The 26,449-nt window shown below is 52.5% G+C and overlaps 1 protein-coding gene across 4 annotated transcripts in view; it reads left to right on the top strand.

Moving 5' to 3' along the window:
* Positions 1 to 26,449, top strand: part of EWSR1 (EWS RNA binding protein 1) — a 360,583-nt gene that overhangs the window by 235,638 nt on the left and 98,496 nt on the right. For all 4 annotated transcript variants that reach the window (XM_069619263.1, XM_069619264.1, XM_069619261.1 and 1 more), the window contains exons 13-14: positions 21,193 to 21,315; positions 21,393 to 21,531. In XM_069619263.1, the coding sequence (XP_069475364.1) occupies positions 21,193 to 21,315; positions 21,393 to 21,531 (262 nt within the window). The remainder of the gene's footprint in view (positions 1 to 21,192; positions 21,316 to 21,392; positions 21,532 to 26,449) is intronic.

Below are 26,449 nucleotides of genomic sequence, written 5' to 3' on the forward strand. Positions count from 1 at the left end.
GCGGCCAACGCCTTGGCTATCGTGGCCCGCTACGACAGGGAGCTATGGTACAAACTGGCTCCCCTGCTGGACTTCCTACCGGACGACAAGAGGGCGGATGCCCTGGAGATCCTACAGGAAGGTGAGGTGGCGTTGGACCACGCCATCACTATTGCGACGGACATCGCCGACACTGGCTTCCGCCAGTTGGGCAACGGCGTGTGCCTTAGGCGGCGTGGATGGCTCAAGGCTACGGACTTCCGTCAAGACGTACAGACCAGAGTCCTGGACATGCCGTTCGATGGGAACAACCTGTTTGGGAAAACAGTGGACGATTCCCTTCAGGCCATTAAAGCGGACACTGACGGCCCGGGCCCTGGGGGTTCTGCAGCAACGACGGACGCCCTTTCGGAGCAGCGGAGGCAAGGGCGCCTCCAAAGGTTCCGGCGGCGGTTTCTCCACCTACCGTCAAGCGGCCCGCTCGTCTCAGGAGGCCTACAGGGGACGAGGCAAGTCTGGCGGACCCCGCCGTCGTCGCCAAGGAGGTCAAGGCGGCAAAGCCTCGTCGAAACAGGATTGAACCGGCCGTGGGGTCGGGCCCCCACCGAAGCACCCCGGTGGGAGGCCGGCTGGCGAGCATCGTCAGCGTGTGGGAGTACATCTCCACCGACCGTTGGGTGCTGGATGAACAAGTTCATCAAGGCGCAGAAGTTCCGGATGGTCACCCTCCAGCACGTCCTGGGTCAGCTGGAGAAAGACTTCCTGTCGTCGTTGGATTTGGAGGATGCCTACTTCCATATTCCCATCCTAAAGGGGCACCGAAAATTCCTCAGGTTTGTGGTCCAAGGGCGTCACTACCAGTTCAAAGCCCTCCCCTTCGGACTACGGTCGGCACCCAGGGTATTCACCAAGTGCCTTGCACCGGTGGCGGCGCAGCTGCGCCACGAGGGGATACCCGTCTACCCCTACCTGCCTGGACGACTGGCTCATCCGAGCCAAGACGAGGGAGCTCGCCGTGGAGCACACGGCAAGGACCGTCCAACTTCTCACAGACCTGGGATTCTCCATGAACTACGCCAAGTCCCACCTGGTACCCGCGCAAAACGCACTGTTTCTGGGAGCGAAGCTCGACAGTGTCCCTTCTGGCCTCCCCGTCGGAGGAAAGGACCAGGTCGATCCTGGGCAAGGTACAGCGGTTGTTGGTTTCCGACGCGGCCAAGGTGAGGTCCATCAAGTCCCTCCTCGGAATGATGTCTTCTTGCATCTACCTCATTCCCATGTGCAGGCTACGGATGCGCCCGTTGCAGGAGTTCCTGGACGCGCGCTGGATCCAAACGACGGGCGGCTTCGAGGAGAGGATCACACTCGACGAGAGTTTCCGCCGAGCGGTCCGTTGGTGGGGCACCCGCGCGCATCTGACGGCAGGCATGGACTTCAGACCCCAGACCACCAGGAGACAGTGACCACGGATGCCTCCCTGGAAGGGTGGGGAGCGCACACCGAAAATCTGCACGCGAGAGGCCTTTGGCTCCCGACGGAGAAGGCCCTCCATATCAACGTCCTGGAGCTCCGTGCAGTGTTCTGGGCCCTCAGGTCCTTCCTTCCGTCCCTCAAGGGCAAGGTGGTGAGGATCTTCACCGACAACACCACCACCATGTTTTACATCAGGAAACAGGGCGGAACCAGGTCCCCAGCACTGTCCAAGGAGGCGCAGGACCCGTGGCATTGGGCCGTCGCCCAAAGGATGTTTCTGGTGCCGTTTCATCTGGCAGGGATAAAAAACACCATCGCCGACTCACTCAGCAGGGAGCTGCGCTCGTGCCACGAGTGGAAACTACGGCAGGATCTAGTGGATCGCCTCTTCCGACGGTGGGGCACACCCCAGATCGACCTGTTCGCGACGAACTCCAAGTGCCGGAGGTTCGCCAGCAGGTTTCCCCAGGCGAGCATGGGCGATGCTTTCTCGTTCCCCTGGGAGGGCCTGTTCCTCTACGCGTTCCCTCCTTTGCCACTGCTAATCCGGCTCGTCAACCAGCTCAAGAGGTCACGGTGCAGGATGATCCTCGTCGCACCTGCGTGGCCGAGGCAGATATGGTTCCCGGACCTTCTGGACTTGTCAGCGTCCCCGCCAATCAAGCTGCCGGTGGACGCGGATCTACTCTCCAGGGAAGGAGGCGCCATCCTCCACCACGACCCGAAATCGCTGAACTTGCAGGCCTGGCTCCTGCAGCGCTAGAGTTTGGAGGATACGACATACCGGCCGACTGCAGAGAGGTTCTTGCAAAGGCCAGGGCGTCCTCGACTCTTAAATGCTATGGACACAAATGGAAGAGGTTCTCTGTCTGGTGCCGGGCACAGAAGATTAACCCTCTGTGGATTACGGCCCCTCAAGTGCTGCTGTACTTGCTATCGCTGGCCAAGGCAGGGCTGGCCCATGCCTCCATCAAGATCCATTTGGCGGCTATCTCCCGCTACACCAGAACACCGGGACGCTCATCCCTGTGGTCCGATCGCCTGGTGAAGGAGTTCATGAAGGGCCTCTTCCGATCGTTCCCGCCGGTGAAGGCTCTGGCCCCGGCGTGGGAGCTCAACGTGGTGCTGAGCAGGCTCATGGGCGCGCCATTCGAGCCTCTGCGTTCGGCACTGTTTAAGTTCCTGTCACTGAAAACAGCATTTCTTGTGGCCATCACCTCCGCACGACGAGTGGGAGAGATCCAGGCCCTCTCATGCAAGCCCCCATACCTGACTTTCCACGAGGCGAGGGTGGTGCTGAGGACGCACCCCTCCATGCCCAAGGTGCCGTCGGACTTCCATCTCAATGAGCCCTTGGTGTTAGCTGTTTTCTTCCTGTCGCCGGCCGAGAGGACTTTGCACTCGCTGGATGTAGCTAGAGCGCTGAAGTTCTACGTTGACCGCACAGAGTTTTCGGAAGACATCACAGCTGTATGTGAACTTTGGACTTGTGAACCAAGTGAAGGCCCTCTGGAAGGCTTCCATTTCAAGATGGCTCTCCGGCTGCATCATGCACTCACTGGTTGGCAAACCGACCGTTGCCCGGCCGTCAGAGCCCATTCGACCAGAGCGATTTCTGCTACCACGGCGTTCCTATCTAGTGTGCCCCTGCTGGACATCTGCAGGCTGCTACGTGGAGGTCGAAGCACACCTTCACCAGTTTCTACTGCGTCGACCGGGATTCCAGGGAGGAGTCCAGAGTCGGCCAGGCAGTGCTGCGCAACCTGTTCGCCTGAAGGTGGGCCTAGTGAGGAGGTAAGAGATGCTTAATGTTGAGCCTTGCCACCTCCTGTGGTTGCGCATGTGTACTGCCATGTATTGTATTCATGAGCATGTGAATCCATGCCAGACCCCATGCTGGAGAAGGAACAAGTTACTTACCTGTAACTGTTGTTCTCCAGCATGGGTCTGGCATGGATTCGCATGCGAACCCTCCCTCCTACCCCTCTGCGGGTCTTCTCTTGGTCCTACCACTTTACGTGCTACCAAATCCGTAGTTGGCTGCCAGAGGAGGGGCTTAGGTAGAGGGCAGTCATTGGCTGGGGGCAGTATGACTGCGTTATGATTGGTTACTAGTAGAAACAGTTCAGAAACAAAACAGATTTCTTTCTTTACTGAGGATTGCCAGCCTGACGGGGAATATTCAGGAGCATGTGAATCCATGCCAGACCCATGCTGGAGAACAAGTTACAGGTAAGTATTTTTTATCTTGCGCTTTGCCCGCGCCTCCACCCCCCCGAATCCCCCCCAAAACGACATAATTGATCGACAGAATAGTGAACAAATTACACAGAACGGATGACGCTCATCCTAGTTGCTCCTATGTGGGCGAGGCAGCCTTGGTACCCTGCGCAAACTGGCGATGTGTGATCCCATCAAGCTCCCGTATCGGGTCAACCTGTTCCCCCAAAACGGGGGTGGCAGGGGCAACGGTACACCCACAACCACACTCTATGAACTTGGCAGCATGGCTCCTGAGGTCATAGAGTTCGGGCACCTTAACCTTCCACAGCGGTGTAGGGATATCCTCAAGGAGGCACTGAAACCAAACACTAGACACTGCTATTTTGACAAGTGGAGAAGATTTGTCATTTGGTGCCAGTCAAAACAAATAAACCCATAGAATGTACTACATCACACATTCGTAATTATATGCTCCACATGTTGGATTCAAGGTTAATCTTTAAATCTATAAAGGTCCACCTAGCAGCTTTATCAGCTTACACCACCTCTCAAAGTAAAGTCTTGTGGTGGAAAGTGCCAGTCATTAAAGCATTTATGGAGGGAGTAAAGGGACTCCACCCTCCAATTTAAAATCACCCGCCTGGCTGGGATCTCGATGTAGTTTTAGCAAAGCTCATGGCACCCCCCGCCCCTCCTTTGAGCCTCTACAACAAGCTAGTCTTAAATACATTACCTACAAGATTGCCTTCTCAGTGGCAATTAATTCCATAAGTGTCCGTGCAGGCCCCCTTCTCCCCTTTATTATCCATAAAGACAAATTGGTTTTACAAACTCACCCTAGGTTTTCACCTAAATTAAATCCCAAATTCCATGTAAACCAAGCCATTGAGCTTCCAGCCTTCTTCCCGAAGCGAACTAGCTCAGCTGATGTTAAACTCCACACACTAGATGCAAGGAGGGCGGTTCCCCACTACGTAAATAAATCCTAACCGCTTAGGAAGACTTAACTGTTTACATAGCTACAGGCAGAGAAGAATGCATTTCAAAGAACGCTATCATATGGATGATCAAATGTATACAATTATGTTGTTCGTTATCAGACAAGACCCTGCCTTTTACACCCAAACCCCACTCCACACGGAGAATTGGGGCTACTTTAGCCTTTATTACAAATGTTCCCCTAGACAGCATTTACAAAGCGGATACTTGGAGATCAGTACATGCCTTCACTCGGCGCGACTGCATTGACACACATTCCAAGACAGATACACAGGTGGGACAAGCGGTTCTAAAACATCTATTTGCCGCTGCTCCTAACAACCCACCACCTTCTCATAACACTGCTCGCTAATTATGCATAGCATGTGATCTAAGCAGATTCCACAAGCCTCAGAACGGATACATTACTGACCGTAATCGTATTTCTGATGCTTGTATCTGCTTAGATTCACATGCGACCCTCCCTTCCTCCCCTCGGAGAGAAGGCGCATGGATGCTTGTGCTTGTTGGATATGTATCTGCTTGGCTACAACTGTACCTCATGTTAGGAAAATAACAATCTGAGGGACCTCGATGCATGAGGATCATGGGTACAGTGGACGTCACACTAGGGATAGTATTACTGGCACGCCCTGTCGACGTCACTTTTCGAGTTTCGAAAACAACTGTAATACTCCACAGCTTCCACTAGATGTCAGCCTATGCATAGCATGTGATTCTAAAATTAGTAGGACTAGTAGGACTTAGTAGGACTAAGTGATATGGAGGCGTTGAAACCAAGGGGGGAGGGCAGGTGACTCTAGAATTCAATGTTCTAAGCGTACTAAATATAGGGAAATCAAAGCCTTGAAGAAACTACCAATTTCCTTTTCTGAATTACAGCTTAGAAAGAAAAATTATCCTGAAACACACAAATTTGATTAAGTCCTTGAGAATGGATCAATATCTTGAAACTCGCCAATTGATGATGCATAACCTCTGCAAGGGCAGCGATGTAAAATTTTGGGCAACTGTCAATACTACACTTATGCCTGTAAAAGACAGACTCGATTGCCCCATCCAAGCGGAGGTGTGGTTCTCCTTCTATAAGGAAAAGTTTGCCCTGCCTTCTCTAGGGAACAGGATTTGGACTTGGGTCCACCAGTGGTGGGTGATTGTTTGTGGGATATTGAGGATATTATGTGGGCTATTAATAAACTCAAACCATCTAGAGCGCCGGGCCCGGATGGTATTCCCCCTTTTGTCATAAAGGCGGCCCCTGAAATGTGGGCAGAGTTGCTCAAACCCATATTTGATGAGATCTTCAAATATCATATTATCCCGAAATCTTGGGCCCAAAGCATTATTGTCCCTATACTCAAAAAAGAGGACGTTTTAAACCCCCAGAATTATAGACCTACAGCGCTTTTAGATGCAGCTAGTAAGGTCTTTGGAATTTTACTTCCAAGGGACCTTAATAAAGTGATTAAAAGGAATGCTTGCTTTAGCAAATTTCAGGTTGGCTTTAGAGAAGGCTTAGGAACAGACTTGAATGGGAATATTCTGGCCCATTTAAGAGATTCAGTCCATCACCCATGGCATCCTTGGACCTTTCTAATGCTTTCGACGGGGTGATCAGAGCAAGACTGGACTAAAATGTTAGCAAGGAATTTTCCATGTAAAATTGTCCAACTCTTGGCTCTGCTATATAGGAAAACCTCGGTCAGGGTGCGCTTAACCCAAGAAGGTTCTCCTTCCAATGCCATTGATACTAAGGTTTGCGTCAAGCAGGGCTGCTCACTTGCACCCACGCTCTTCAACCTGTACGTTAGCGATGTGGAGGGCATGTGGCAGGGTCCTTCCATTGCTCCGGTAAGGTTGGGAAGTTTGGTTATCGAGTGGATTGCCTTTGCGGATGATTTTATTCTTTTTGACCGTACCCCACGTGGACTTCGTAGAAAGATGAATATTTTCTAACAATATGCAATTATGAACAATCTTTCCCCTAATGCATCGAAATCACGAACAATTGTAGTTTCTAACAAGAGAGTTGTCAAATCGTACATCTGGAAGATGGGAGATGACCCGGTGGAACAGGTACAGGCTAGAACATACCTACGGTATACGTTTTCTAATAAATATAGCCTAAAGATGTGGAAATTGAGTCTTGTAGAAAAAGCGTCTAAAGGCTCAAATGAGTGTTAGGGTATGTACATTTTCGCTCTTACCAATAGGACGTTTCTATCTTGTGAAATGTGAGCCGGTTCTTTTGTATGGTCTTCTGTACCCATGACATGGGCTTATATTTGAACGTGGTCCGGGGAAAATGTGGAAAGAAGTACTAGGCCTATCTATGGCAATCCCTAACGCCATTATTCGTCATGAGCTATGTCTTCTCACTCAAAGCTAGATATTTGTGGAGACAATTATCCTTATTCAGAAAAATGAATGATCCTCCCGTTAACACCCTATATGAGTTGTTAAATAAGGTTGTTGCGTCCGGGGCAGTGAAATCTATCGGGGCATTCAGTGAGAGAATGAATTCTCTGCTAGATACTCGAGGTTCTTGCTTAGATGACCTGGTTCAACGACCTGGACTAGTCAAGACTTTTATTTAGGACAGATTGGGTGGATGGAGTAAATGGCGTAGAGTCCTATGCAACCTATAAGGAATATGCTAATTTCGGGCATGCAAGGGAATGTATTCCCCTTTATTTACAAAGATTCCCTTGCCATAGGGCGAGGGTAATATTTATGCGGTTTAGACTCAACCAGATGCCGACTTTAGAAAGAATACATCACTGGAGACCTAAAGAAAAGGTGCTTAATTCAAACCAAATTAGCCTTGCATGTTGTTTCTGTGGAGAGACTGCCATGTTAGAAACCCTTAAGCACCTTGTCTTAACATGTACCCATTTTGGGTCTAAACGAGCTCTGTTTTAAAGATAGATTCAATGGGGATTTTGAAATATCTACCAACTTGTTTTGGAGTCGCTGTATGTGGGGTGTAAATATTTCCTTAATTCTTGCATTGAGCTTATTGCTCCAAAATATAACGTAGGAATTGGAGGTAAAAAATAAAGAATTTAATGTGTAATGTCTCTACAGTGGAATAACAGCAATGAACACAACAAGGAAAAAAAAAGGCTGGGAGAGATTTTTAAGGTTTTATGATATGATGTTGGCGATTTTGATCTTTTATTTTTCCATTGTATGGCATTTTAGCATTGTCTCCATTTTATATCTTTATATGCTTGTTTTATAAAAATGAAATGTATACTTTTTTTGTGTGAAATGTTGTATAAGGTTTTATGTAAACTAACAATAAAACAATAAAAAACAAATGGCATGCGATTCTAAGCAGATACAAGCATCAGAAATACGATTACGGTGAGTAATATCCCATTTGGATACTTGCCACTGTGAATCTGTCACTCCCCTACTGCTCACATTGACCCCTCTTGAGATGAGCCTGGCTGCTCAGCCACACTAACAACCTTTGTAGTACAGACTTATACCAAAGGATGGGTTCTTATTGCCAAGAGGCCGTGGTGGTTGTAGTGCACCCAAAGGGTACTTCTCCAAATCTTGCTTAACGCCCTGTATTAGGCCTTCTCCAGCATGGTGTCTGGCATAGATTCATCTGCTAGTGAATATTTCCAGTTGTCAGGCTGGGAATCCTTGGTCAAAGGAAACCGTTTCACTTTCGTTTACAAATTTTGTCTCCTATAAACCATCACTGACCTCTGGGTCTTACTGCCCCCAGCCAATGACTGCCCTCTCCCTAAGATCCTCCTGTCAGCAGCCATCTTCAGATTTTTGCCGCACGTGCAATTGTTGGAGTCCTCATGTTTTGCTCTTGAAGCCTTCTGCGGTTTTTGCTAGGAAAATCCGATTTTTGTTCAATGGAGCCTGTGTGGTCTATTGTTACTTCATCCGAATAACTGGGATCAGTTTTGTCTTTCTTCGCCCCTCAGGGCTGAAATTGTCGAGTGTTTCTCTTTCAAAGTTTCTAGAAGGTCATTGGGCGTACCCCTCATGCCGGATCATGTCGGATGAGGACGGGGCTTCCCTCTTCAAGCTGTGCACCATCTCCGGTCTGCGGAATATTTTCATGGTGGACATGCTTTCCCAGTGCCTTTATGGCCTTAACCCGACACACAAGGAGGATTGCAAGATCCGTCGTTGCTTTACCAAGCACACTATGAAGGACCGGGACGTCCGACTGGAGGTGTGGCTCAAAGCCAAGGACCCTGCCCCTTGTGGTTCACAGGGGCATGCCTTAGCTGGATCCAACCAGTCAGAACAAGCTTTGAAGTCCTTTGAGGGTGCTCCATCCGTGAAGTCACAAGACCAGGCCAAGCACTGCAAGTCAATTTCCATCGGGGTTGCCGCGCAAGCGGGTCCCTTGGCGGCCAGGGCACATTCATGATCCCCATCGGCCTTAGTCTCCAGCCATCGCTCCATTTCTTGGTCGAAGAGAAAGCTGCAAGAGAAACTTGAAGTCCAAACGGGACAATTTGTCTGACCTGCCCATGGAGGCCCTGGTGATGCAGGCAAAATCGCCCTCCATCGAGCTGATGGTGGCCGCTCGAAGGCGAAAGGGACTAACCCGGTTGAGAGTGGCCCTATGGTGTCCAGGGTGGCTCACTCCCAGGCGGGAGGCTCCGGCCAAACCAGTGGAAAAGACCCCGGAAATGATGCCGTGCCTTAGCCCGAAACCGACCCCTCGGGATCCAAAAAGAGGGTCAGGGGGTTGGTGTAGAAGAACTCCATTGCACAGATTTCTTTTTTCGACGTGGAAGACAAGGGTTCCGTCCACACCATCCCAGAAGATGTTGGGGATGAATAAGTCGGTGCCGGCGACCCTACTCCCCAGGCACCTCACAGAAATCTCTTGCATGACGCTCCACACGCTGGTGTCGCAGATACAGAAGAGGATTCTGATGGCGCTGGTGTCAACGGGGTCCACACTGTCGAAGAAAAGAGGCACCCTGCGCTCCAGCCACCAGTACAACCCGCGCCCCCACTCCTCCCTAGGATACGGGGACGGACATAGTGAAACACAGATGGCGGCATCTCTCCACTTCCAAGGGGCTTATCCCCGGATGAAGTGGGTTCCTTCCACTCCATGATCGCCCATGCATTGGAACTCTTCCAGCTCACGCCGGAGGAGATTTAAGGAGGGTTTTCTTTATCAGTGCCTGGAGGCGAAAAGGAAGACAATTCTGGCGGTGCTAGAAAAACCCACTCCGCCCCGGCGAAAAGGAATGCAGGGTTCCAGAGTCTGAACTAAAGTGTCTGCGGTCAAAGCCATCACTAGACTCAGTTGTCTCAGCGGCTGCACGGAAGGTCATCCAACCCATCCTCAGCCTCCTGTCCCCCCAACACCACCTAAACAGCAAGGGGAAGAAGTTGGACGCTGTTGGTAGAAAGGGCGGCAACGGCAGTCAAGGCGGCAAATGCTTTAGCTATCCTGGCCAGGCACGACCCGGAGTTATGGTGCAAGATGGCCTTGATACTGGATGCCCTCCCCGAGGACAAACTGGTCGAGGTGATGGCGATCCTTCAGGAAGGCTAGGTTGCATCGGACCACGCCATCCCTGTGGCCCTGGACATTGAAGACATGGGGTGCCACCAGATGGGAAACAGGATTTGCCTCTGTCGTTTTGGCTGGCTGAAGGCCACCAACTTTAGGCAATAAGTTCAGACAAGGGTCCTGGACATGCCGTTCGACAATATCTTCGGAAAGGGCGCCGATGAATCTCTTCAGGCAATCAAGACTGACGCAGACTACCCATGGCCTAGGCACAAAGCAACAGCTCTGTCCTTTTGAACCGGCCAAGATGTCGCCCTTCACCGCAGTGGGAGGCCGGCTGGCGAACCTGTCAGTGTGTGGGATAATATCTCCTCTGATCGATGAGTGCTGGTTGCTCTTGGCCACGGGCACACTTTGGAGTTAAGTGTCCACAGATTCCACCAGTGGCCCGGCAGAAACAGCACATCCCTTAGCTGCTGCTGCTGGAGGTTCTGGTCATGTTAAAAAGGGGGCGATGGAACTGGTTCTCCAGCATGGGGTCTGGCATGGATTCACATGCTCATGAATATTCCCCGTCTTCAGGCTGGGAATCCTCGGTAAAGAAAAAAACCAGTATCAGTTTCGTTTCTGATCTGTCTTTCGTAGTAATAACCAATCACTGGTCTCTGCGTCATACTGACCACAGCCAATGACTGCCCTCTACCTAAGCACCGCCTCTGGCAGCCATCTTCGGATTTTTACCGCACGTTCATGTGTTGGGATCCTCGTGCTATTGCTCTCGAGCGTTAGTGCTATTTCTCCAGCATGGGGTCTGGCATGGATTCACATGCTCATGAATATTCCCCGTCGTCAGGCTGGGAATCCTCGGTAAAGAAAAAAACAGTATCAGTTTCGTTTCTGATCTGTCTTTCGTAGTAATAACCAATCACTGGTCTCTGCGTCATACTGACCACAGCCAATGACTGCCCTCTACCTAAGCACCGCCTCTGGCAGCCATCTTCAGATTTTTACCGCACGTTCATGTGTTGGGATCCTCATGCTATTGCTCTCGAGCGTTAGTGCTATTTTTTCACGTTTTTTCTCAAAAACTGCGTTTTTTCGGTCAAAGGAGCCTCAAGCTCCACCGACTCTCCATCCGATCAACGGGGACCCGTTTCGGATTCGTCTGCGCCCCTCAAGGGTGAAGATTTCGTCGAGCTACGCTTTTGGAGGACTCCAGAAGTTTCTCAGGCCCGGTCATGGCCCAGGAGAAGGGAAGCTCGACGCCCGGAAAGCTGTTCAGGGTCTGCCCTGGATGCCAGCTGCAGAACCTCTTCAAGGAGGACGAACACTCTTTTTGTCTTTACTGCCTACATGAGGACAAGACGCACGTGGAGAAGAACTGTGCGTTTTGCGGCAAAATGTCGGAGCGGACCATGAAGGACCGCCATCAACGTCTCGCCAACTGGCTAGAAGGGAAGAGCCCGTCCGGCGAGAAGAAGAGGAAGAAATCCGAGCGGTCTTCTAAGACCTTTGAGGACGCCCCGGCGACGTGGGTCCAACATAAGGCCAAGCACCGCGAGTCCGCTGGCACCGGGAGTGCCGAACGGTCGGGCTCTACGGGCGCCAGGCAGGGCGCACCCTCCCCGGCACCATCAACCACAAGCCAACGCTCTGGGTCGGGTAAGAGGAAGGCCGAGCACCCGGCGAAGCTCCTGGAGAGGCCCCGGTCGAGCTCGAAGGCGGAGGGGGAGCGAGGCAGTGTCCCCCCCCCCCCCCTCAAGGATAAGGCGGTGAGCACACCTAAGGTGGTGAAGGCCTTAATCCATCCGGCCAAGCCCTCTATCGAAACTGTCGCGGCGGCCCTGGCTCAGCCTGTGGAGGCTACACCAGTGGTGGCGACCTCGGGGCTCAGTCTCCCTGCCACCTCGGAGGGAGTCCTCTTTTGTGCCCATCGATAGGATCCCCGTGAAATCCCCCGTGGGGAAGAAAAAGGGGGGGCAGGGCGTCGTAGATTCGGCCTCAACCTCGGAGGAGGAGCTGGTCGAGGTCTTAAGCCACGGCCTCGGCGTGGAAGAAGACCGGCCCGTCGGGATGGATCCCGACGCAGGGGACGACATCGTCGAGGGTACCGACGGGGCCCCTGATCGCCTGTCGGATTCCCCTCTGCCAGCGCCGCGAGACAACTCTGCGGCCATTTTGTTGGCTATACAGTCCTTATGCTCAGAGATAAGGACGAGACTACCGTTGCCGACGGAACCTCTCCCGTCCGGGGACCCAGAACCGGGACCTTCTGGTGTTCCCCCTACCAAGAGAAGAAGGATGCACCCTCCACCTCCTTTTCAGCCGTCGCGCCCCTTCCAGCCCTCCTCCCCGTCCACCCGAGGGGATGATACGGGGACTGACACGGCAGCGACGGGTACGGACGACGAGGTTTACGACGAGGATGTACCGTCGTCGCCTCCCACCAGGGCTTCTCCGCCCGACGAGATTGGATCGTTCCACTCAATGATCGCCAGGGCATCCGAGCTTTTCCAACTCTGCCCTGAGGAGAAGGAAGGTTTCCTTTATCAGCGGCGCGAGGCCAAGAGGAAGACGGTCCTCGCGGTGCCTCTATTGGACGACATTTGGGATGAGGGCCTCACCCTCCTCAAGAACCCTTCCAGGACGCCAGCTAGAAGAGACCGGTACGAGAAAAAGTACCGGGTCCCGGACACGGCCCCCCTGTGCCTCCGGGCGCAGCCTACCCCGGACTCCGTCGTCTCTGCGGCGGCCAGGAAAAAAGCGCGGGGGGGGGGTGCGGCCTCCACATCGACTTGCCCACCGGACGGCGAGGGAAAGAAATTGGACGCTATGGGACGCAGAGTCATCTCGTCTGCAGCGACGACGATTAAAGCTGCCAACGCCTTGGCTATCGTGGCCCGATACGACAGGGAGCTCTGGTACAAACTGGCTCCCCTGCTGGACTTCTTGCCGGACGACAAGAGGGCAGAGGCCCTGGAGATCCTGCAGGAAGGTGAGGTGGCTTCGGACCACGCCATTACCGTTGCGACCGACATCGCCGACACTGGGTTCCGCCAGTTGGGCAACGGCGTTTGCCTTAGGCGGCGTGGATGGCTCAAGGCTACGGACTTCCGTCAAGATTAAAGCGGACACCGAGACGGCCCGGGCCCTTGGAGTTCTGCAACAACGACGGACGCCCTTTCGGAGCAGCGGAGGCAAGGGCGCCTCCAAAGGTTCCGGCGGCGGTTTCTCCTCCTACCGTCAAGCAGCCCGCTCGTCGTCTCAGGAGGCCTACAGAGGACGAGGCAAGTCTGGCGGACCCCGCCGTCGTCGCCAAGGACAAGGCGCTAAAGCCTCGTCGAAGCAGGATTGAACCGGCCGGGGGGTCGGGCCCCCACCGAAGCACCCCGGTGGGAGGCCGGCTGGCGAGCTTAGTCAGCGTGTGGGAGTCCATCTCCACCGACCGTTGGGTGCTGGACGCCTTGGCCCGGGGCCACGCGCTCGAGTTTCAAAGAAAGTGTCCGCGCGCCCCCCCCCCCCCCCCCCCCCCCCCCCCCGTGGCCAGGAAAGAACTTCACGTCCCTCAACTTCTCCTGGAGGTGAAGGCGATGCTCAAGAAGGGCGCCATCGAACTCGTCCCAAAGAGGCTTCGGGGCTCCGGAGTCTACTCGAGATACTTCCTCATGAAGAAGACTGGGGGGATGGCGCCCCATCCTGGACCTGCGACGTCTGAACAAGTTCATCAAGGCGCAAAAGTTCCGGATGGTCACCCTCCAGCACGTCCTGGGTCAGCTGGAGGAAGGAGACTTCCTGTCGTCGTTGGATTTGGAGGATGCCTACTTCCATATTCCCATCTTGAAGGGGCACCGAAAATTCCTCAGGTTTGTGGTCCAAGGGCGTCATTACCAGTTCAAAGCCCTCCCCTTCGGTCTACGTTCGGCACCCAGGGTGTTCACCAAGTGCCTCGCACCGGTGGCGGCTCAGCTGCGCCGCGAAGGGATCCACGTCTACCCCTACCTGGACGACTGGCTCATCCGAGCCAAGACAAGGGAGCTCGCCGTGGTTCACACGGCAAGGACCGTCCAACTTCTCACGGACCTGGGATTCTCCGTGAACTACGCCAAATCCCACCTGGTGCCCGCGCAAGACGCTCTGTTTCTGGGAGCGAGGCTCAACACAGTGTCCCTTCTGGCCTCCCCGTCGGAGGAGAGGACCAGGACCATTCTGGGCAAGGTGCAGCGGATGTTGGTGGCCGACGCGGCCAAGGTGAGGTCCATCAAGTCCCTCCTCGGAATGATGTCTTCCTGCATCTACCTCATTCCCATGTGCAGGCTCCGGATGCGCCCGTTGCAGGAGTTCCTGGACGCGCGCTGGATCCAAACGACGGGCAGCTTCGAGGAAAGGATCACACTCGACGAGAGTTTCCGACGAGCGATCCGGTGGTGGGGCACCCGCGCTCATCTGACGGCGGGCATGGACTTCCAGACCCCAGCCCACCAGGAGACAGTGACCACGGATGCCTCCCTGGAAGGGTGGGGAGCGCACACCGAAAATCTGCATGCAAGAGGCCTTTGGCTCCCGACGGAGAAATCCCTACATATCAACGTCCTGGAGCCCCGTGCAGTGTTTTGGGCCCTCAGGTCCTTCCTTCCGTCCCTCAAGGGCAAGGTGGTGAGGATCTTCACCGACAACACCACCACCATGTTTTACATCAGGAAACAGGGCGGAACCAGGTCCCCAGCACTGTCCAAGGAGGCGCAGGACCTGTGGCATTGGGCAGTCGCCCAAGGGATGTTTCTGGTGCCGTTTCATCTGGCAGGGATAAAAAACACCATTGCCGACTCACTCAGCAGGGAGCTGCGCTCGTGCCATGAGTGAGAACTACGGCAGGATCTAGTGGATCGCCTCTTCCGACGGTGGGGCACACCCCAGATCGACCTGTTCGCGATGGCGACGAACTCCAAGTGCCGGAGGTTTGCCAGCAGGTTTCCCCAGGCGAGGAGCATGGGCGATGCCTTCTCGTTCCCCTGGGAGGGCCTGTTCCTCTACGCGTTCCCTCCTTTGCCACTGCTGATCCGGCTTGTCAACCAGCTCAAGAGGTCACGGTGCAGGATGATCCTCGTCGCACCTGCGTGGCCGAGGCAGATATGGTTCCCGGACCTTCTGGACTTGTCAGCGTCCCCGCCAATCAAGCTGCCGGTGGACGCGGATCTGCTCTCCAGGGAAGGAGGCGCCATCCTCCACCACGACCCGAAATCGCTGAAATGGCAGGCCTGGCTCCTGCAGCGCTAGAGTTTGGAGGATACGACCTACCGGCCGACTGCAGAGAGGTTCTTGCAAAGGCCAGGGCGTCCTCGACTCTTAAATGCTACGGACACAAATGGAAGAGGTTCTCTGTCTGGTGCCACGCACAGAAGATTAACCCTCTACGGATTACGGCTCCCCAGGTACTGCCGTACCTGCTGACGCTGGCCAAAGCTGGACTGGCACACGCGTCCAAGATTCATCTTGCTGCGATCTCCCGATACACCAGAACCACGGGGCGGACGTCCTTGTGGTCTCATCGTCTGGTGAAAGAGTTCATGAAGGGACTGTTCAGATCGTTCCCGTCGGTGAAGGCACCGGCCCCGGCGTGGGAGCTCAACGTGGTGCTGACCAAGCTCATGGGACCTCCGTTCGAGCCTCTGCACTCGGCCCCGTTGAAGTTTCTGTTGTGGAAAACAGCGTTTCTTGTGGCCATCACCTCCGCACGACGGGTGGGAGAGATCAAGGCCCTTTCCTGCAAGGCCCCGTACTTGACTTTTCACGACACGAGGGTAGTGCTCAGGACGCACCCCTCCTTCATGCCCAAGGTACCGTCGGACTTCCACCTCAACGAACCCTTGGTGTTGCCTGTATTCTTCCCGTCGCCTTCGTCGCCGGCTGAGAGGACTTTGCACTCGCTGGATGTGGCTAGAGCGCTGAAGTTCTACGTGGACCGCACAAAGTGTTTTCGGAAGACGTCACAACTCTTTGAACTTTGGACCTGTCAATCAGGGGAAGGCTCTCTCGAAGGCTTCCTTTTCCAGATGGCTCTCCGGCTGTATCATGTACTGTCATCGGTTGGCAAACCGACCCATTCCACCAGAGCGATCGCAGCTACCACGGCGTTCCTTTCTGGTGTGCCCCTGCTGGACATATGTAGGGCTGCTACGTGGAGGTCGACGCACACCTTCACGAAATTCTACTGCGTCGATCGGGATTCCAGGGAGGAGTCCAGGGTCGGCCAAGCAGTGCTGCGCAACCTGTTCGCCTGAGGTGAGCCTGGTGAGGAGGTAAGATGCTTAATGTTGAGTTTGATGTAATGCTTAATGTTGAGCCTTTGCCACCTCCCGTGGTTGTGCATGTGTGTACTGCTATGTATTCTTTATTCATGAGCATGTGAATCCATGCCAGACCCCATGCTGGAGAAGGAACAAGTTACTTACCTGTAACTGTTCTCCACCATGGGTATGGCATGGATTCACATGCGAACCCTCCCGCCTACCCCTCTGCGGCTCTTCACTTGGTCATACTGCCACTTCACGTGCTTCCAAATCTGAAGATGGCTGCCAGAGGCGGTGCTTGGGTAGAGGGCAGTCATTGGCTGTGGTCAGTATGACGCAGAGACCAGTGATTGGTTATTACTACGAAAGACAGATCAGAAACGAAACTGATACTGGTTTTTTTTCTTTAACGAGGATTCCCAGCCTGACGACGGGGAATATTCATGAGCATGTGAATCCATGCCAGACCCATGCTGGAGAACAACAGTTACAGGTAAGTAACTTGTTCCTTCCGAAGCGACTCAGGCTCCGGAGTTTACTCCATATACTACTTAGTTAGAAAGACCGGGGGCTGGAGACCCATTCTCGATACTCAAGTGCATAACGTCCCCAAAATTCATGATGGTAACGTTGCAGCACATGCTCAGCCAACTGAAGGAGGGAGACTTCCCGTAGTTGAATCTAGAGGACACTTTTTCCACGGCATTCACGAAAAACATTGCAAGTTGCTGCACTTAGTCATACAGGGGAAACGCTAACAGTTCAAGGCCCCCCCCCCCCCCCCCTTTGGACTGAAGTTGACGGCCAGAGTATTTACGAAATGCCTGGCTCCAGTGGCGGTCCATCTGCGCCTACAGGGAGTTCATGTGTAGCCATACCTCAACTGCGTCATCCGGGCCAAGTCGGCAGACATTGCCGTTGATCAGAGAGGACCGTTCGGCTGCTGAACGAATTGGGGTTCTCTGTGAACTATGCAAAGTCCTACTTGACTACCTCGAAAGAGAGGATAGCGCTCATTTTGGGAAAGGTGGAACGGCTTTTAAGACTGAACGGTGAGGACCATCAAGTCGCTGCTCAGCACAATGTTGGCATGTATTTACCTGATCAGGCTCTGCAGGTTTCAGATGCGACCACTCCAGGAATTCCTGGACGCCCATTGGATCCAGGTGTCCGTAAGCTTCAAAGACCTGATTGTTCTAGACTAGAAGTTCCGTCGAGCAATGAAGTGGTAGGGTGTGCGCTCCAACATCGCCGGGGGCACAGACTTCCAGAGGCCTGTGGTCCCTCAAGTCATTTCTTACGTCTCTCAAGGGCAAGGTGGTTGTCGTCTTCACTGACAATACCACCACAATATTTTACATTGGGAAGCCGGGGGGCACCAGGTTGCCATCTCCCAGGAGATGGTTTTAGTTGCTTTTCACCTTGCAGGAGTAAAAACACTGTCTTCTCTCGGCAAGGAGCTGCGCTTTTGCCACGAGTGGGGTTCTTCAGCAGGATCAAGTGGACAGCCTCTTCCACAGGTGGGGCAGACCCCAGATCGATCTATTTGCGACGTTGACTAACACCAAGTGCCAGAGGTTTGCCAGCAAGTCCCCCCCCCCCCAAGCCAGAGTGCATGGGGGACGCTTTCTCCTTCTCGTGGGAAGGCCCGTTCCTGTATGCGTTCCTTCAGTTGCCTCTACTAAGAGTCCTCAGTCAACTATGTCTGTGTTGGTGCAGGATGATCCTTGACGGACCAGCGTGGCCGATGCAGATCTGGTACCCGGACCTTCTCAGCATGTCAGCAGTACCTCCAGTCAAGCTACTAGTGGGTGCGGTTCTGCTCACCAGGGAACGAGGTGCAATCCTGCACCACGACCCAGGATTGCTGAACCTGAAGTCCTGGCTCCTCCAGCATTAGTTTGGTGGGTAGGAGCTGCCGGTGGACTGCAGGGGAGTCCTTGCTTAAGGCGTTGTTGACTCGTGCTACATGCACAAATGGAAGCGTTTCGCGACCTGGTGCCAGTCGCAGAAAATTGACCCTCTTCGTGTCACGGCCCACCAAGTCCTTCTGTACTGGTTGTCATTGACTAAGTCGGGGCTGGCACGCGTCTCCATCGAAGTGCATCTGGCGGCTATCTCCCGCTACCTCAGGTCTCCGGGACAGTCTTTGCTTTGGTAACACGGTCTAGTGAGGGAGTTCATTCAAGGACTGTTCAATTGTTCCCTCCGGTGAGGGTGCCTGCCCGTGCGTGGGAACTCCACGTGGTGACTAGGCTCATAGGGGGGGGGGGGCCTTCGAGCCGATGCATCCAGCTCCTCTCGTTTCTTTCTTGTAAAAAAGCCATCACCTCTGCCAGGAGAATGGTGATGGCTGTTTTGCCAGTCCCTGCCCTGCAAGCAGCCTTATTTGGCTTTCCACGAGACGAGGGTGGTGCTGCAGATGTACACCTACTTCATGCCCAAGGCTCAGTCGGAATTTCACCTCAACAAACACTTGGTGTTACCTGTGTTTTTTCCGACATTTGTCGCTGGCTGAAAGGACTTTGTACTCGCTGGATGTGGCTAGAGCGCTGAAGTTTTGTGTGGCCCACACAAAGAATTTCTGGAAAAAGATTTTTGTGCACTTTGGTCCTGTGAAGCATGGGAAGGCCCTGTCCAAGGCTTCCCTTTCCAGGTGGCTCTCCTGCTGTATCACTCACTGTTGTTGGTTGGCAAACCGGCCGCTGCCTGGCCGTCCGAGAGCGCATTCATCCAGAGCTATCGCTGCTACAAGAGCATACCTGTCTGGTACCCCTGGTGGACATCTGCAGGGCTGCTACATGGAGGTTGATGCATAACTTCACAAAATTCTACTTCGTCGAAGGGGATTCCAGGGAGGAGTCGAGTCGGCCAAGTAGTGCTTCGCAACCTGTTCGCTTGAAGGTGAGCCTGGTGAGGAGGTAAGAGATTGCTTCTGTTGAGCTTTGCCACCTCCCATGGTTGTGCATGTTTACTGCTGTGTATTCTTTAATCATGAGCATGTGAATGCATGTCAGACCCATGCTGGAGAACAACAGTTTGAGGTCTCGAAGGATCTGGTAGGGAAACCACTTGTGAAGCAGCTTTAGGGGCTGGTTGATGCTCAGTGAGTATTTGCATCGATTGTAATCCGTTTTTGGCCTGTTTCATGAACTCGAGTGGAGGGGTTTGAGTTTTTTCAATAGTTTCTTTTGACCCACTTGTGCTATTGTGATGGGTTTCTCTTGTGTTTTTGTAGTTTCTGACCCTGTTTGTGTGCTGGCTTGCATGTAGGGTGCAGTCCCTGAGGTGTAGTCCTTTGTGTCCAGTTTTATCCCCCACCTCCCCTAATTGGTACGTCCACCTGGTCATAACTGACCTTCCCAGGGCAGCCCCTGTGGCTAAATGCCCCAAGGCAAAGGGCGGCTCCCATAGAGGCAGCTTCAGATTTGTCTGCAGGTGTCAGCAGTGGAGGCTAGCGGCCAGCCATCAACCAGCAGCAACCATTAAGGTAGGTGTTGCCTGGGTGGGGAGTAGAGCAATCACTCTACTCCAGAAGCCCTGCCACTCTACCTGCCCTCAGACCATAGCAGACAGGACATTAACACTAACCTTAACTGGATAAAATGATGAACATTAGCCTGTGTCACATCTAGATAGGACTGTAAATGTTAGCAAGCGGCTCACTTGGAACTGTGAAAATGAGCAAATTCTGCATTTAGATAGCATTGTGAACAGTAGCCTGCATCTCATAGAGATAGAATTGTGAATGCTAGCTTGCTTTGGATCTAGACAGGATTTTGAAGGTGGGCCAGTACCTCATTTGGATAGGATTGTGAATATTGGCGTGACCTATAGACAAGATTGTGAATATTAGCCAGTGATAGATCTAGATAGAAATGCAGGGATATTCTAGCGCAATATCTAGAAAGAACGTGGACATTGTGCACATATCACTTCTAGATAGCGAGGCCAATAACCAACTCACTAACAATTTCACCACTCTGCATACACCTCTCAAACTCTAACCAAACGCAACCACAACCCTGAAGCACAACAAACTGCTCAAACTTCACTACACTGCCACGACATAACAAACCACACATAGCTTTGCGCAACATCGCATGACTGCTACTGACCAGATGGCACCCCCAAGCTCACCGAACAGTGTTCACCGAACTGAAGCAGCCAACAGCACATCACTGCTCTCTTGCACTTACCTCGCTTGTTCCCACTAACTCATCCCCCGCTACCCCACTCTTTCCTTTTCAGATCCGCCAGAGTGACAGGGGACCACTCCGGGGGTGATAGTGCGTGGTACAAATATCCTTTAACTTTAACAGGTAAGTAACTTGTACCATATTTCACTGTGTGGACTCATTGTGGACTCCTGACCCCACTCGCCTCTCGAGATTTGGCCTCGACCACGCTCCACTCTTTGGGGTTTGGCTAAACTCTCAGTCACCCTTCACTACAACCAGAGTGGCCTTCTGAAATCTGTCCTCCATGCCAGAGTTTAGCAATCCATCTTAACATTTGTCTCAGTCATTACCAAGTTGAAACCAAAGCAAAATGTTCAGGGTTCCATTGTTGCCTATGGAGGCATAGTACAAAAAGAAAAATCTTTACTAACCGTTCTTTATCTTTTAAGTAATTGGTCATTGTGTTATAAACCAGTGGTTCCACATTAGTTAACATTTGTTAATGGGATTTTCAAATTCTTTTTTCTTCCAGGTAAAGAATTTCAGGGGAAAAAGCTTAAAGTATCTATTGCTCGGCGGAAAATACCTCTATTAAATAGCATACGCGGTGGTATGCCTCCACGTGAAGGACGAGGGTTGCTTCCACTCAGAGGAGGTATGCTGCCGTTCATTATGTGTGATGAACCACCATCAGTTTTAGTCCGATTTTAAAATGAACCTCCTATTTTACAGGTCTGTTGGGACGTATTGGAGGTCGTGGTGGTGAGCGTGGAGGTGGTTTTCCTCAAAGGGGAGGGCCAAGAGGAGGACCAAGAGGAAGTCCTGTATTGGGAACCCAACCCAGAGCTGGGGATTGGCAGTGTCCAAACCAGTATGTATTCAATTCAGACAAGCAGTACACTGATTTTTCATAACGGGCATACCTCTTTCGTGTTTTATTTTTTTCTATTGTGCACTTTATTTAAACCTTATAGCACGTTCACAAAAATAAGAGAGCATCAAATTTACAATATAAAATGTGCAATCCATTCATCAGTAAAATGAAATACCAAATTAAACTTGAGCCTTAAAATACCAATTAAACCAACCTATCCGTTTCCCTGGCGTCTTACTTTTTCAAACATAATACCTATAAATTCAAAGTTCACAGCTCTTCCACATCTTTAATCGCTCGCTTCCATATATGAAAAGCCGCTGCATTTATTACAACAAATTCAGCTCCAAACAGACTTGACCAAAATTGGTCACCTCTTATATTGTCAAGATGTCACATAAGTACCATAACTTCTTATATAGAGATGTAACATTGCTGTACAAGATGTCTGTATGTGCCTACTCATCTCAACCGCATCTAAACAAGGTCTACAGGTCTTATCCTGATTTTCTGCATTTCTCCAACTACTAATAAAGTCCTTATTTTGTAATATATTCATACAGAATTGTATTGTGAATCTCCTAAATTCTGAATTTGACCTTTTTATTGGTTAACTGCGTGGATATCGGCGCTTAAAGCCCTGAGTGGCAAATTCTTTATATCTGTTAAGGGCGTGTTTACAGTAATAAGAATTCTCCAGCATGGTGTCTGGCATGGATTCGCATGGCTCGTGAATATTCCCGTCAGGCTGGGAATCCTCGGGAAAGAAAAAATCTGTTTGTTTAATTTCTGAACTGTCCTAACCAATCACTGAACTTTGGGTCATACTGCCCACAGCCAACTACTGCCCTCTACTTAAGCCCCTCCTCTGGCAGCCATCTTCAGACTGTTTAGCTCTCAAGCTTTTACTGTTTGTTTTTGGAAGATTATTACTCGATTTCAGTCAATCGAGCCTTGTGCTCCATCGATCAACCAATCCGATTAACAGGGACCTGTTGTCGGATTTCTTCAGCGCCCCTCAAGGGTGAATTTCGTTGAGTTTCTTTGTGGAGGCTTCCAGAATATTCTTAGGTCTACGCCGCGTGGATCATGTTGGAGGAGGATTCAGCTCCCCTGTGCGAGATTTACTGCGGCTCGCGGAATGTCTTCTCGGACAACACGCATTCCGAATGTCTTTACTGCCTGTATCCGGCGCACAAGGAGGAAGGAGGATCGTGCGGGAGGACATCTCCTGGCAAAACGCAGAAAGACTCATCGGCACAGACGACTAAACGAGTGGCTACAGGCCAAGACCCCTGCTCTGGGTGGGGTCCCAGCAGCATGCCTCTCCCAGCTCCAAGAAAGCTGAGCGGGCTTCTAAGACCTTTGAGGGCACCCCTCCTGTTGTGGTCCAACAGAAGGCTAAGCACTACAAGTCCACTGTGACCGGGAGAGCCGTTGCAGTGGGCTCCACAGTGGCTGGGGCGCGTCTGATGTCTCCGGCACCAGTCAACGCTCAGGATCTTCGGCCAAAAGGTAGTCTGATCATCCGGGCAAACTCAGAGGCCCAAGTCCGCACTACCAGTGAAGACCTCCACCTCCGTTCCCCTCTTCGTCACTCTCACCCCCAGATACGGACACAACAGCGGACTAGGAGACCGCCCATCTCCGCCGTCTAGATCTTCCCCGCTGGACGAGATGGGCTCATTCCATTTGATGTTCTCCAGTGCTTTGGAACTTTCTCAGCTCACCCAAGAGGAGGAGGGCTTCTTAAACCAACGCTGTGAGGCAAAGAGATAGACCACCCTCTCGGTCCCACTCCTGGATGACATCTCGGACAAGGGCCTGTCCCTCATGAAGAACCCTTCTACGGACCCGACGAAAAGGGATCGCCTTGAGAAGAAGTACAGGGTGCCGGACTCTGCAAATACATCAAGCCCCAAAAATTCCAGATCACTCTTCAGCCTGTTCTCGGCCAGCTAGAAGAGGGGGACTTTGTCGTTGCTGGACTTGGAGGATGCATACTTTCGCATCCCCGTTCACAAGGGGCACGGCAAATTTCTACGTTTCGTGGTTCAAGGGAAGCACTACCAATGCAAGGCCCTTCCTTTTGGATTTAAGTCGGCGCCAAGGATTTTCGCCAAGTGTCAGTGGCAGTGTACCTGCGGCTACAGGGATCCACGTCTACCCATACCTGGACTGGCTCATCTGGGCCAGCTCAAAGGACGTCGCTGCCGATCACATGGCAAGGACTGTTCGCCTGCTGACGGATCTGTGGTTCTCTGTGAACTATGCAAAGTCCTGCTTGAATCCATCGTAGGATGCGGTTTCTGGGATCTCAGCTCAACACAACAGTGTGCCTGGCGTCCCCGTCCGAGGAGAGGATAGTGGCCATATTGGACAAGGTGCAACGGGTGTTGGCACTGAAGCTCGACACGGCGAGGAACTTCCAGTCTCTGCTTGGCATGTCATCGTAATTAATCTACCTCATCCAGCTGTGCAGGCTACGGATGCGTCCGCTACATGAGTTCCTCGATGACTGTTGGGATGCAAATGTCGGGAAGCTTAGAGGACATGATCTCTCTCGACTGGAGTTTCCATCGAGCAATCAAGTGAAGGGGGGGGTTCGCATGCACCTGTCGAGGGGGGGAGGGTGGCCACACAGATTTCCAGACCCCACTGCACCAGGAGACTGTCACGACGGTCACCTCTCTGGAAGGATGGGGAGCTCACACCGGAAGTCTTCACGCAAGAGGCATTTGGCTACCGAGGAGAAAACGTTGCACATAAACGTATTTCAGCTGCTGGCTATTTTGGGCCCTCAAGTCTTTTTTTCCGTCCTTCAAGGGCAAGATGGTGCGCGTCTTAACGGACAATGCCACCACAATGTTTTACATCGGGAAGCAGGGGGTCCCCGGTGCTTTCCAAAGAAGCACCGGAACTGTGGCACTGGGCCGTTGACCAGGGGATGATCCCATTTCATCTGGTAGGAATGAACACTGTTGCAGACTCCCTCAGCAGGGAGCTTTGCCACGAGTGGTAGCTTCGTCGGGACCAAGTGGATCACCTGTTCTGCAGATGGGGCAATCCCCAGATGGCTCGAATTGCAACGGCGACGGACACCAAGTGCCGGAGGTTCGCCAGCAGGTTTCCCCAGGCGGGGGGAGCATGCGGGTTGCATTCTCATTCCCCTGGAACAGCCTGTTTCTGTATGCATTTCCTCTGTTGCCGTTGATTCTTCGACTAGGTGCAGGATGATCCTCGTCGCACCAGCATGGCTGAGACATGGTACACTGACCTTCTTGACATGTCAGCGGCCCCTCCAGTCAAGCTTCCGGTGGTCACAGATCTTCTCGCCAGGGAAGGAAGTGCAATCCTGCGCCACGAACCAGGATCACAACCTGCAGGTCTGGCTCCTGCAGCATTAGATTTCAGGGGTTACAACCTTCCAGCGGACTGCAAGGAAGTGCTTGCCAAGGCCAGGACATGGTCTACTCTTAAATGCTATGGACATAAATGGAAGAGGTTCTCTGTTTGGCGTCGCTGGACAAAGCAGGATTGGCCCATGCTTCTATCAAGGTACATCTGGCGGCTATTTCTGTCGCTACATCAGATCTCCGGGACGAGCGTCATTGTGGTCACATCGTCTGGTTAAGGAGCTAGTCAAAGAACTATGCTGTTTGTTCCCTCTGGTGTGGGAACTCCATGTGGTGCTGACTAGGCTCACGGGACCTCCATTTGAACCTATGCAGATAGTTCCACTGAAGATGTTGTCGTGGAAGACCACGTTCCTCGTGGCCATCACTTCAGCATAACAAGTGGGAGAGAATCAGGCCCTGTCCTGTAAGCCACCTTACTTAAACGACACAAGGGTGGTGCTGCAGACCCACCCCTCCTTCATGCCCAAGGTGCTGTTAGATTTTCATTTAAACGAGACCTTGGGGGGTTACCTGTATTTTTCCTGCCGCCTTTGTCGCCGGCTGAAAGGACTTTGCACTCGCTGGATGTGGCTAGAGTGCTTAAGTTCTGTGAGGACCGCACAAAGCTTCCGGAAGACATAGCAACTTTGAACTTTGGCCCTGTGAACCATGGGAAGGCCCTCTCCGAGGCTTGCATTTCTAGGTGGCGCTCTGGCTGCATCGCCCATTGTCACCGGCTGGCGAACAGACTGTTGCCTGGCCGTCCGAGCCCATTCGACCTGAGTGATCGCTGCAACTAAAGCGTTCCTGTTTGGTGTGCCCCTGCTGGACATATGCAGGGCTGCTACGTGGAAGTCTACGAACACCTTCACGAGATTCTACTCTCGACCGGGATTCCAGGGAGTCCAGAGTCGGTCAAGCAGTGCTGCACAACCTGTTCGCTTGAAGGGGAGCCTGGTGAGGAGGTAAGAGATGCTTATGTTGAGCCATTGCCACCTCCCGTGGTTGTGCGTGTACTGCTATGTATTTATTCATGAGCATGTGAATCCATGCCAGACCCCATGCTGGAGAAGGAACAAGTCAGTTACCTGTAACTGTTCTCCAGCGTAGGTCTGACATGGATTCACATGCAAACCCTCCCTCCTACCCCTCTGTGGCTCTTCTCTTGGTCTTAATGCCACTTTGCATGCTACCAAATTTGAAGATGGCTGCCAGAGGAGGAGCTTAGGTAGAGGGCAGTCATTGGCTGCGGGCAGTATGGCCCAGAGCTCAGCGATTGGTTATTAGGACAAAGACCGTTCAGAAATAAACAGATTTTTTCTTTACCGAGGATGCCCAGCCTGACTGGGAATATCCATGAGCATATGAATCCATGCCATACCCATGCTGGAGAACAGTTACAGGTAAGTAACTTGTTCCTTCCATTCTATATGTGGCTGTGTTACAGAGAATTCGCATTTCTGTGCTAATTCCTTAAGAGACCCCCAGCTCTTTTGCTGGACTTCAGGAATTTTTAT

The sequence above is a fragment of the Ambystoma mexicanum genome, chromosome 10 (genome assembly GCF_040938575.1).
Source record: "Ambystoma mexicanum isolate Mex_15411 chromosome 10, UKY_AmexF1_1, whole genome shotgun sequence".
In the NCBI taxonomy this organism is placed as follows: Eukaryota; Metazoa; Chordata; class Amphibia; order Caudata; family Ambystomatidae; genus Ambystoma; species Ambystoma mexicanum.